We start from the raw sequence: 12298 nt of genomic DNA on the forward strand, positions 1-12298 counted from the left end.
GCAATGTGGGAATATTTTGCCCACCGTGAGACTCAAACCCACAACCTTGAGATTCTTGTGCTCAACTGCAGTGGTTTTCAAACTTTTTTTGTTTTGTTCTGAGCCGCACTTTCAGAATAAAAATTTGCTTGCGCCTGGACTATGCGGAATTGGACAAATTAACTGGAAGGATTCGAAACCCGCGGGATCAGAGATTCTTAGAAGACTGGAGTAAACATATGAACTATTTGAAAAGTAATAGTAATGAGCAGATTACTCTAGTAGGACTGCAAGAAATTTTGTAAGGAGAATGATATTAAATATTGCAAGAAAGACTGTGAGAGGATTATTAGTTGACGATAATTAAAAATGATAGATATATTAAGAAATGCGGAATAAGTGATAAAAGATGGAAAATAATCAGAGGTGTTGGTGGAAGTCAAAAACAATGTGTAAGATAAGAAGATATGTTATGTGATTGTTGGAAATGATATGTTTTTTAAAAAAACTATATATATATCTCCAGCGTATAAGACGACCCCCGACTTTTTAGAGGATTTTCCAGGGTTAAAAAGTCATCTTATATGCCAGAATCTACAGTATATAAAAAGAGGCAAAACTAAAAAAGAAAATTTGCTTGCACTGCACCAAATATATATATATTTGGATAAGAAGTGCATTGGAAAACAAAAAGACTCAGCTCCAATAAGTGCTTGATTTATAACGTAGTAGAACACGATTGTGCTTTATAATACGATCGTGGGACTATCCATAAAGTATTAAGCATTGCAGCTGCATTGTCCTGGAATCTTCCAGCCAAACCCTTTGAGAACCACTGGCCTGTTGACTGAGCCATCCCAGCTGTCTGTGAATTTGCCCAATCCTCTTTTAAAAGCCGTCCAGCTTGGAGTTCCACCGTTTAAACTATGAGCCGCTTTTTAAACTTTTCATTTATTAATAAATGAAATAAACCAAAGATAAAGAGCATAAATAAATACCGTTACGGCAGGTTGAAATCAGATCAAACATGACCTCTGAGCCTGTCGTTCCGAAACATCGCAAACAAAACACCCATTTTTTCAGAATAGAAAGTAGGCATGGACAGGGCCTGCCGACTCTAGTGGCGGAGAGTTCCGCAGGGCACTAAAGGCTCGGAGCTTCGGAACCAGACCCACATAGAGCGCATTGCAGTAGTCCAGCCTTGGAGAAGCAGAATGTGACTCAGAAAGTGGATGGAGGGGGGTTTTCCTTCACCACGAACCCTCCAACCCACCTTTCCACTCCCTCCTTTTCTCCCCCAGAGGCCACGACATCTACGCCGAAGACTTTATGGTGACCGATCTCAAATACCTGTCCCGGGAGAGTAAATACAAAGACCTGCGCAGGCTGCTCAGGATCTCCACCCTCAAGCAGTTCCCCTTAGTGGACTCTCAAGGTAAACCGTCTCCCGTTCTTCAGTATCAGCTTTCCTTTAACAACAATCTGTGGAACTCCCCGCCTCTCGACTCTTCAGTCGTACGCTTTCCGGCTCCAGCGAAAAACATTTTTTATTTAGACAAGTGTTTTGATTTGTTTTAGTTTCTTTTCTGATTTTTTAATTTTTCGAGTATTTTGCATTTGTGATTTTTTTTTACTGTTTTATTCTCTTTGTAAGAGAATTCTCTTTGTAAGAGAATAAAGGGCAGAGGGCCTTCTCGGTGGTGGCGCCCACCCTGTGGAACACCCTTCTATCAGATGTCAAAGAAATAAACAACTATATGACATTTAGAAGATATCTGAAGGCAATTTTTCATGAGTGATGTTTTATTGTGTTTTTAACCTTCTGTTGGAAGCTGCCCAGAGTGGCTAGGGAAACCCAGCCAGATGGGCAGGGTAGAAATAATAATAATAATAATTATTATTATTATTATTACTATTACTATTACTATTACTATTACTATTACTATTACTATTACTATTATTATTATTATTAATGGCTGTGAGGCTTTCCCTACCTGCTTTCTTACAGAACATTTTCCAGAACAAAATTAAGTACTTTTAATTTTACGTCATAAAATTTACACACACTGCTAAATTGGCTTTCTGTTTTTGTTTGAATCCCCCTGATAAACAAGAAAATGTGACGTTCAGCTGTTTCGAACTAGAACTCCCATGGGAGTTGTAGCGCAGAACAGCTAGCCAGGCTGGAAGAGGCGAGTCCTTTGTTGTGGGGCCAGATCCCCTAACTGGGAGAAGAGGCCCCAAACCCCCCTTCTCTTTCTCTCCCCTCCTCAAAGAGTCTCGCGTCTTGCTGGGGTCCGTTCGGAGGAAGCATCTGTCCAAGCTTCTGTCGGCCCACCTTGGCCCAGAGAAGAGATTCCAGTACATTCTCAGCCAGTCGGACCAGGCGGCCCCAAACCAAGACGAACCGGGTAAGAGCTTCCGCCGGCTTGCGTTAGGGAGGAGGGCAGGAGAGGGCATTGCAAGGGATTGGCCCCTGGTGGTCACCAAAGTGTTGGTGCTGACCTTTAAAGCCCTAAATGGCCTCGGTCTAGTATATCTGAAGGAGCATCTCCACCCCCATTGTTCAGCCCTTCTGGCGGTTCCCTCCCTGCGAGAAGCCAGGTTACAGGGAACTAGGCAGAGGGCCTTCTTGGTGGTGGCCCCTACCCTGTGGAACTCCCTCCCACCAGATGTCAAAGAGAACAACAACTACCAGACTTTTAGAAGACATCTGAAGGCAGCCCTGTTCAGGGAAGCTTTTGATGACCACAAACTTGTTGACCACAAACTTGACATGAGCCAACAGTGTGACGTGGCAGCTAAAAAAGCCAATGCAATTCTGGGCTGCATCAATAGGAGTATAGCATCTAGATCAAGGGAAGTAATAGTGCCACTGTATTCTGCTCTGGTCAGACCTCACCTGGAGTACTGTGTCCAGTTCTGGGCACCACAGTTCAAGAAGGACACTGACAAACTGGAACATGTCCAGAGGAGGGCAACCAAAATGGTCAAAGGCCTGGAAACGATGCCTTATGAGGAACGGCTAAGGGAGCTGGGCATGTTTAGCCTGGAGAAGAGGAGGTTAAGGGGTGATATGATAGCCATGTTCAAATCTATAAAAGGATGTCACATAGAGGAGGGAGAAAGGTTGTTTTCTGCTGCTCCAGAGAAGCGGACACGGAGCAATGGATCCAAACTACAAGAAAGAAGATTCCACCTAGACATTAGGAAGAACTTCCTGACAGTAAGAGCTGTTTGACAGTGGAATTTGCTGCCAAGGAGTGTGGTGGAGTCTCCTTCTTTGGAGGTCTTTAAGCAGAGGCTTGACAACCATATGTCAGGAGTGCTCTGATGGGGTTTCCTGCTTGGCAGGGGGTTGGACTCGATGGCCCTTGTGGTCTCTTCCAACTCTAGGATTCTATGATGTTTAATAGGTTATTGTATTTTAGTGTTTTGTTGGAGTGGCAGGGGAAAGCCAGTCAGATGGGTGGGGTATTAATCATCATCATCATCTGCCCGTCTCGAGAGACAATGGAGTGCGCTTCCGGGGGTGAAGTCAAACAGCTACATTTGCAGCCCGAAGTGACCTCCCCGGGGCGCGAGTCTGGGTGGCCTGTCTGGGGGTCCTGGACTGCCCAGATGACAAGACCCCCCTCTCGGCCTTGCCAATGTGGTCCAAAGAAAAGCAGAACAAGGTTTCTTCTCCCAAAGATGTCCCTCATGGTAGTGGAGGTTGAGGACCACAGTTTGACCTTCTCTAAGGTTGATGTGAAGTGTAGGTTCCCACGAGGCCAAGACGCAGTGATCACAGCAAGAACCTTTACTGAACTACATGACTGGGAAACAGGGGCAAAGGAACTTCTTATATACCATATTTTCCCTTCTATAAGAAAATGCCCCCATGTATAAGACGCCCCCCTAATTTGGGGGACTCAGATTTAAGAAAATGGGGGAGATGACCCCATGTATAAGACTCCCCCTAATTTTTGACATTATTTTTTAGGGGGGAAACCTAGTTTTATACATGGAAAAATACGGTACATTCCTGGAATCCTGGGCCACTCCCACTCCCAATGTGATTGGCTGTCTAAACTTACAAGCTGCGAATCACAGCTCAGAGTTCAAGGGCCAATGGCAGAGGCCCAAATCCTGAAATGTTCTGTGATTGGACATCATGTATCGAATCAGAACGCAGGAGCTCAGATTCCTTAGTCCAGAGACTCAAGCTCAGGCAAACACAGACCCACTGAATACATAACAGATGAGCCCCATCTGCCCCTCATTTCCCTCTGCAGCACATGCAGAAACCGCCTTCTTGACTTGTGGGGCCCACTCAGTCCGCCCGGAGCCTGTCTTCGCATGCAGGGGGAATCGCTAGCTCACATTTCAAATCATCCATTTACCCATTCTGTGATTCTAAGGGAGAGGGAAAAACAACAGCAGCAGCAGCTAATCCCTGCATGTAGAAGCTTAGCATGCCAGAGAGTGTTTCAGCGTAGCACTACCTGAAGAAGCTAGATGTCTTTGAAAGGGGAGATCTTTGTGTATGGCAGGGATGATTCAAGACTCCCCACTTGCAGGCAGAAGTGACGCAGGCTAATCCCTTCAGGAAGAACTAAAACAAACCATTTCCCGCCCGTGTTGAAGGGGGTCAGGCTGTATGACCTCTGGAGTCCCTCTCAACCATACAATTCCGTGATTTGAACGTGGCAGGTTTCTCCAGCTGTTTTGGACCACAACTCCCACTGCGAACAGCTGGAGAGCACCAAGTGATGCGAACGTCTCCATAACAAATTGAAGAAAAAGTTTAAAAGTACATTACCCCCAAAAAACCAGAGTCCTTTCTGTTGGGGATAATTCAGACTGAAATTCCCAGGTGTCAAAAAAGGTTATTTATGTATGCCAATACTGCGGCCCGTGTTTCGTTAGCCCAAAAATGGAAAACAAGCGAGGTCTATGGGAGTATATTGTATTTCATTATGGGGTATCAGAGTTTTTAGGGGGTTAACCAGGCTGGGATAGCTGGGATAGCAGGTTTGTTGGTTTTTGAATGTCTGATGTAGATTTTTTTCAGTTTCGTTGTTCTGTAAGGGACAATGACAATAAAGAGATTATCGTATCAACTTAAGTTGATGGAATATGCACAACTCGCAGACTTAACTTATACAAGAAGAGAACAAGAAGAACATACGTTTAGAGAAGACTGGAAAACAGTTATTGAATATATGGGAAATATTTGTGTACAGCTGAAACCGCTGGCAGCATTAAGATAAATTCAGCAGTGTAAACAAGTTTTGATGGGTGCAATAATGGAATACTGAATGGTGTCGTTTTTGTAAAATAACGCAGGGATGTATGATATGTAAAATGAACTATGGAAAGAGAAAAGAAGGAAGTCATTGATACCTTAAGGATGTAAAACGAGTATTTTAAATTGTAGAACAGAAAATTTAATTATGTAAAAAATTAGGATAAAAAATAAACTTCTCCAAAGTAAACCCCTTCCTTGCTTCTTACGCAGACTCGCCCAAGGAAACGGAGAATGGGCCTTGCGGTGCCCAGGAAAGTTGGGCGGAAGAGATTGTGGAGGGAGAGGAAGAGGAGGAGAAAAAGGTAGGAGGCAGCTGGACCTGTGGAGGCAGAGAGATCCCCCTTCCTCTCTTTAGCCTTGGCTTCGAATCATAGTCATAGAACTCTATGGAAGGGACCCCAGGGGTCATCCATAGTGCCTAGAGGCGGTTGGAGGATGGATGGCGGCTAACAGATTGAGGTTGAATCCTGACAAGACAGAAGGACTGTTTTGGGGGGACAGGGGGCAGGCGGGTGTGGGGGACTCCCTGGTCCTGAATGGGGTAACTGTGCCCCTGAAGGACCAGGTGTGCAGCCTGGGAGTCATTGTGGACTCACAGCTGTCCATGGAGGCACAGGTCAAATCTGTGTCCAGGGCAGCTGTCTGCCAGCTCCATCTGGTACGTAGGCTGAGACCCTCCCTGCCCGCAGACTCTCTCGCCAGAGTGGTGCATGCTCTGGTTATCTCCCGCTTGGACTACTGCCATGCGCTCTACGTGGGGCTACCTTTGCAGGTGACCCAGAAACTACAACTAATCCAGAATGCGGCAGTCAGACTGGGGACTGGGAGCGGCCGCCGAGACCATATAACACTGGTCTTGAAAGACCTACATTGGCTCCCAGTACGTTTCCGAGCACAATTCAAAGTGTTGGCGCTGACCTTTAAAGCCCTAAACGGCCTCGGTCCAGTATATCTGAAGGAGCGTCTCCACCCCCATCGTTCTACCCGGACACTGAGGTCCAGCGCTGAGGGCCTTTTGGTGGTTCCCTCACTGCGAGAAGCCAAGTTACAGGGAACCAGGCAGAGGGCCTTTTCGGTAGTGGCACCCACCCTGTGGAACACCCTCCCTTCAGATGTGAAGGAAATAAGCAGCTATCCTATCTTTGAAAGACATCTGAAGGCAGCCCTGTTTAGGGAAGTTTTTAATATTTAATGCTGTATTGTTTTTAACACTTGATTGGGAGCCGCCCAGAGTGGCTGGGGAAACTCAGCCAGATGGGCGGGGTACAAATAATAAATTATTGTTATTATATTATTATATCCAGCCCAACCCACCGCAATGGCTTTTTTCTGATTTCAGCCCTCCAAGGCCGTTCCGACGAGCACCGATTCTCTCGCCCTGCGAGAAGAGCATGGGCAACATCGTCACATGGTACGTTATGCACTGAGACGCCAGGGTGCTTGAGGCGGGGAGAGGGGGCCACAAGGAGGGTCTGGGAGGAGGCTGGGGGTCCAGGACTCCTGGGTCCCTTGAGCAGAGAGGTTCGTTCCTTGGGGTTGATGGGAGCTGTGGTTTATACCCTGTGCCCTTTTAAAATGATTATTTGGGGGTGGCTATTGGGTTCTTAATTTTATTTTTACAGTGTTAGGTATTTTGCGATTTTATATCTTGGTTTTATTCTGAGACCCCCGGGTATAGGGCAGTCTATAAATTCAATAGAGAGGCGAATTTAATGGACTATGCATAATTAGACAAGATGACAGGAAGGATTCGAAACCTGCGGTATCAGAGATTCTCAGAGGACTGGAGTAAATATGTGAAGTATTTGAAAAGCAATTGTAATCAACAGATTACGCTGGTAGGATTGGAAGAAGTTTTGTAAGGAGGACTATGTGAAATATTGCAGAGACAAGTACGAAGGGAACTATTAGTGAAGGACTGTTAAAAGTAATAGTGAAATTAATGAAATGCAGATTAAGTGATAAACATTGAAAAATCTTCAGATGTGGTTGGTGGAAGTCCAAAATGCTGAGTAAGATGAGAAAATATGTTGTATGATGTTTTTTGAAATTTCATGTAAAAATTTATATATATATATATATATATATATATATATATATATATTCAATAGAGAGGAGGAGGAAAAAGAAGAGGAGGAGGAGGAGATGGTCCTGCGTGCCTAGATCCTGGATCTATTTATTTATTTACTTGTTAATTAAAATATTTGTATACCAGCATCGCAGAGAAAATATCAAAGCGCTTTACAGCAATAAAACCATAACCAAGCCCTTAAAAGAGTTGCAAACAGGTATCAGTTAAACCATTGCAGAAGTATTTACTTATATACTTCCTTGCTTGGCAGAATTTATTTAGCGCTTAACTGTCGAAACCCTCAAAGCAGTTTGCAACAGGAACAAACGAGAGGGTTGTTAATAATAATAACAATTAACGAAACGATTGAAAACACCAGCAGTCCGCTCTGAGCACGGCAGCGTTTCAAATATCTGGGTAGGCTTCAGTCTTAACATCCTACCTAAGGGCCAGTGGAAAATGCAAAAGTATTCAGCAGGCAGTGAAGGCGCCTCCGGCCGAATCTCCAGTGGCGGAGAGTTCCACCGGGCTGGGCCAGAAAAAAAAGCTTGTTGTTGCACAACACGAAGGTGTTGGCCTGTGGAACTCCCTGCCACATGGTGGCCGCTGTCTCAGAGGGCTTTTGGAAGTGGGACCCCAGATTTATTGCCTTTTACAGTCTATGGGGGGCTTCCGAGAATGAGCCAGTTGGGGGAAACGGGAATCTGGGAAAGATGGAGCCGCGCTCAGTCCATTCCCTGCCTCTTTTTATCCCCATGGCGGACGCAGGTTGAGGAATGGGAATGCCGGCAGCTCCAGGAAACCCTCTGCCTGGCCGACGTGCCCATCGACCCGGCTCCTTATCGCCTTTTGGAGAAGGAAACCCTCCACCAGGTCAGTCCTCCAAGGCCCCTTCATCCCTCATTCCTTCAGGAAGTGAAGAAACAGGACCTTCCGGCCCACAAACTCACTGATCTCCCCCAGCCATATTCTTATTTCTCTGGGAAATGGGGCGCATTGCAGAATGTCTGCTTTATATACATTATTTACACAATGGGCCCCACGTGATTGGCTAATTCCGGGATTCACCTGTAGGCCAATCAGGTTGCGGATTCACTTCCACCTGGAGCTGGATTGGGTGGCTCCTGTGGACCAATCAGACAGCTGCATTCTGAATCCTATTGTTCTAGGGCCAATCAGACAGCTGCATTCTGAATCCTATTGTTCTAGGGCCAATCAGACTGCTGCATTCTGGGTCCTATTGTTCTAGGGCCAATCAGACTGCTGCATTCTGGAGCCTATTGTTCTAGGGCCAATCAGACTGCTGCATTCTGAATCCTATTGTTCTAGGACCAATTGCTGCTGTGGACCAATCAGACAGCTGCATTCTGGGTCCTATTGTTCTAGGGCCAATCAGACAGCTGCATTCTGGGTCCTATTGTTCTAGGGCCAATCAGACTGCTGCATTCTGAATCCTATTGTTCTAGGGCCAATCAGACTGCTGCATTCTGGGTCCTATTGTTCTACGGCCAATCAGACTGCTGCATTTTAGATCCTATTGAACTCAGTACATAACACCTCAGGTTGAGCGAGGAAAATTCACAGGGATGATTCGCACCCTGGCCGGCACTTTCTTGATCTCCTGCCCTCAGGCAGAAGATATAGAAGCATGATTAGTCGCGCCAACAGGGTAAAGAACGGCTTCTATCTGTGGGCTGTTAGGCTGCTAAATGAAAAGATAACAACAGGGCAACTGACTTTCGGGTTTGGTGGGTGTGCATCAGTAAACGAGGCAAATTAAGACTAAGAGAGCTGAGTGGGGGGTGCTCGTGTAATTTCACTGTATACAAGTTGTAAAGGTAAAGGGACCCCTGACCATTAGGTCCAGTCATGGTCGACTCTGGGGTTGCGGCGCTCATCTCCCTTTACTGGCCGAGGGAGCCGGCATACAGCTTCTGGGTCATGTGGTCAGCATGACTAAGCCGCTTCTGGCGAACCAGAGCAGAGCACGGAAACGCCGTGTACCTTCCCGCCAGAGTGGTACCTATTGATCTACTTGCACTTTGATGTGCTTTCGAACTGCTAGGTTGGCAGGAGCAGGGACCGAGCAACGGGAGCTCACCCTGTCATTGCAGGGATTCAAACCGCCGACCTTCTGATCGGCAAGTCCTAGGCTCTGTGGTTTAACCCACAGCGCCACCCGCGTCCCTTCATACAAGTTGTACAAGCGACAATAAAAGTATTTCAATTTCAATATTTTTCCCGCCCACCCCCCTCCAGTGCTACGACCTCTTCAACCTCTTGGGTCTCCGCACGGCTTATGTGACCAACATGGGGCGCTTGGTTGGAGTGGTGAGTCTCAAGGAGGTAAGTGTCTGTCCGGATTGGAGGGTTCACAGCGATACAGGACAGAGGATCCCGCTTACGCTAGAGCAGGGGTCCCCAAACTAAGGCCCGCGGGCCGGATAAGGCCCGAGGGACTCGTTTATCCGGCCCGTGGCGATGCCCGCTGCCGCTGCCCACTCTTACCGCCGCTGCCCGCTTCCGGGTCGGATGTGCACCGGAAATACCTTGTGCGCATGTGCGTTATTTGTGCATGCGCAAACGTTATTTCTGGTGCACATCCGGGTCGGAGGTGGCCAGTGCACATGCGCACAAGCTATTTCCGGTGCTCCTCCGACCCGGAAGTGCGCCGGAAATAGTGTGTGCGCATGTGTATGGGCGTTCGGGACTGGAGGTGCGGTAAGTTTGCTGACTCCTGCGCTAGAGGGACAAGGAGAAGACAAAGGAATCCGTCCCACAAATGTGAGCATTGGGAAGTTCAGAGCAGGTGAAACATAGTCCCGCCAACATCTCTCCAGTGAAAACAGGGACGTTGTATTCTTCAATAATATTTTTTTATATTATTACCCTGCCCACCCGACTGGGTTTCCCCAGCCACTCTGGGTGACTTCCAACATATATAAAAACGTAACAAAACATTTTTTAAAACCCACCTTCAGATGTCTCTGGGGTCGGATCACTCCATACATACCCTCCAACATTTCTCTGATTTAAACAGGGACACCCTAAGCCAGGCATAGGCAAACTCGGCCCGCCAGATGTTTTGGGACTACAACTCCCATCATCCCTAACTAAAAGGGCCAGTGGTTATGGTTTTGATCTATGGGCTACTTTTAAAATGAGGCTTTATTTTCAATTGCATTTTAACCTGTATTTTAAATTGATTTTTTCCTGTTATGTTTTTACTGTAATTTTACTGGTGTTAGCCGCCCTGAGCCCGGCTCTGGCCGGATATAAATAAATTTTATTATTATTATTATTAATGGGAGTTGTAGTCTCAAAACATCTGGAAGGCTGAGTTTGCCTATGCCTGCCCTAAGGAAAAGCAGGGCGTTCCAGGATCAGATCGGAAAGCGGGACACATAGCTGTCAACTGTCCCTTATTTGGCGGGAAACTCCCTTATCCCAGTGCTCTGTCCCGCTGCTGTCCCTTACTGATGATGTCCCTTAAATTTCCCGGGTTTCAAAAGAAGCAGCTCCTCTCCCTCCCTCCCTGCCGGCCAGGGAGGAGGGAGGCTCCAACTGTGTTGCTTGGCTGCGTTGCTCACCCAATAAGGAGTCTGAGAACGACTGGGGGGTGGAGCTTGCATGCCTTGTGCCAATCAAATCGGCCGCATTGCCTGGGGACTCGCCTTTGCTCAGCGCTTCCCAGCGGAAAGGGGACGGTGGTTTTCCTTGCTGCATCCCCTTTGCCGGGTTGCTGCGCTGTGGGAACCACCGCTTGAGGCTTCGTTTGGCTGCTGGCTGGGCTTTCTGCCTTTGGCTCAGAGGGGCTCAGAAGTCGAACATACCTGTGCCCAGAAAATCCCTTATTTTGGCTGCTGATCCGTTATTTTCGAGGCTGCTGGTCCCTTATTTTCAAATCTGTAAGGTGACAGCAATGGCGGGACGGCTTCTGTAAATCTGGAAAATAGGGGCACTTAGGGGGGTGTCGTGTCAAGAGGGATGTGCAGAAATTAGCCCAACGGACCTGAATGCCGGAGATTCAGGACGGATGAAACCAGTGCAGGGTGGAACTGCGGAACTCCCTGCCACAGGAGTGGCCACTAACCTGAATGGCTTCAAAAGGGCAAATACATGGAGGAGGCTATCTATTGATCTGTCGTTAGGGAGGGCTGGGGGATGCCTCCCTTTCTGAAGCCCTCAGGTGCTGAGTTTTTTTGGGGGGGGTCTTCTTGACATCCTCTCTCGCTCTTTCCACAGCTCAAGGCAGCAGTCGAAGGATGTGTCAAAGGCACCTTTGTGGGCCAGGCCACCCTCCGCCAGCGCCGGGATCCGTGCAGGCCTGACGACCAGGAGCAAAAACCATCTGGAGAGGATGAACCCAAGAGCCCCATGGCATAGGGCCATTTCTTGAGGGTGCCAATGTGGACCCGTCTCGCCCCAGGCGCCATTTATTTAACTCCGCAAGCAGACAACAGATTTATTTCTGTTGTAAAAGCTATATATTCGCTTGCTTGCGAGAAGAGGCCCTGTCGGTGTACGCCGTGGTTTCGTGGGGTTTTCAACCGCCCCGGCGGAAGGATCCTGGGAGTTGTAGTTCGGAAAGGTTTTTATTTTTACATCGGAGATCCCTTAATCCCCTTCGGAAGAGGGAACAGCTGTTTTAAGCTCGTGTGCGGCTAAGATGTGACCCCACCGAATTCTCTGGGGCGAGACGAATCGTTCACAGCCGGCCGCTCTGGGCTGCGTTGCTGGAGACACAATGCGATACCTGCATCTTTTGTGTTCAGTGGGTCTTACCGTCAGTTTGGGAAGGGACACCCGCCCCACAAAACTTTCCCAGGCACAAGCTGAAGTCAGGATCATGTCCCACCCTCCTGAGCCAGAGTGAAAAAGGATGTTTGTAAGGCATCCCCAAATATCATAAACACTACTGTGACAGGCAAGAGAATAACAGGGTTTTGGTTTTT

At 47.4% G+C, this 12298-nt stretch overlaps 1 protein-coding gene across 2 annotated transcripts in view; it reads left to right on the plus strand.

Moving 5' to 3' along the window:
• LOC308462219 (chloride channel protein ClC-Kb-like) overlaps positions 1-12145 on the plus strand; it is a 38549-nt gene extending 26404 nt beyond the window's left edge. For both annotated transcript variants that reach the window (XM_080979719.1, XM_080979720.1), the window contains 7 exons: positions 1281-1414; positions 2256-2390; positions 5483-5574; positions 6612-6683; positions 8112-8216; positions 9603-9689; positions 11589-12145. In XM_080979719.1, coding sequence (XP_080835845.1) covers positions 1281-1414; positions 2256-2390; positions 5483-5574; positions 6612-6683; positions 8112-8216; positions 9603-9689; positions 11589-11729 — 766 coding nt within the window. In that variant the 3' untranslated portion in view covers positions 11730-12145. The remainder of the gene's footprint in view (positions 1-1280; positions 1415-2255; positions 2391-5482; positions 5575-6611; positions 6684-8111; positions 8217-9602; positions 9690-11588) is intronic.
• The last annotated feature ends 153 nt before the right edge of the window (positions 12146-12298 follow it).

The sequence above is a fragment of the Podarcis pityusensis genome (assembly GCF_964106645.2).
Source record: "Podarcis pityusensis genome assembly, chromosome: 13".
Lineage (NCBI taxonomy): Eukaryota > Metazoa > Chordata > Lepidosauria > Squamata > Lacertidae > Podarcis > Podarcis pityusensis.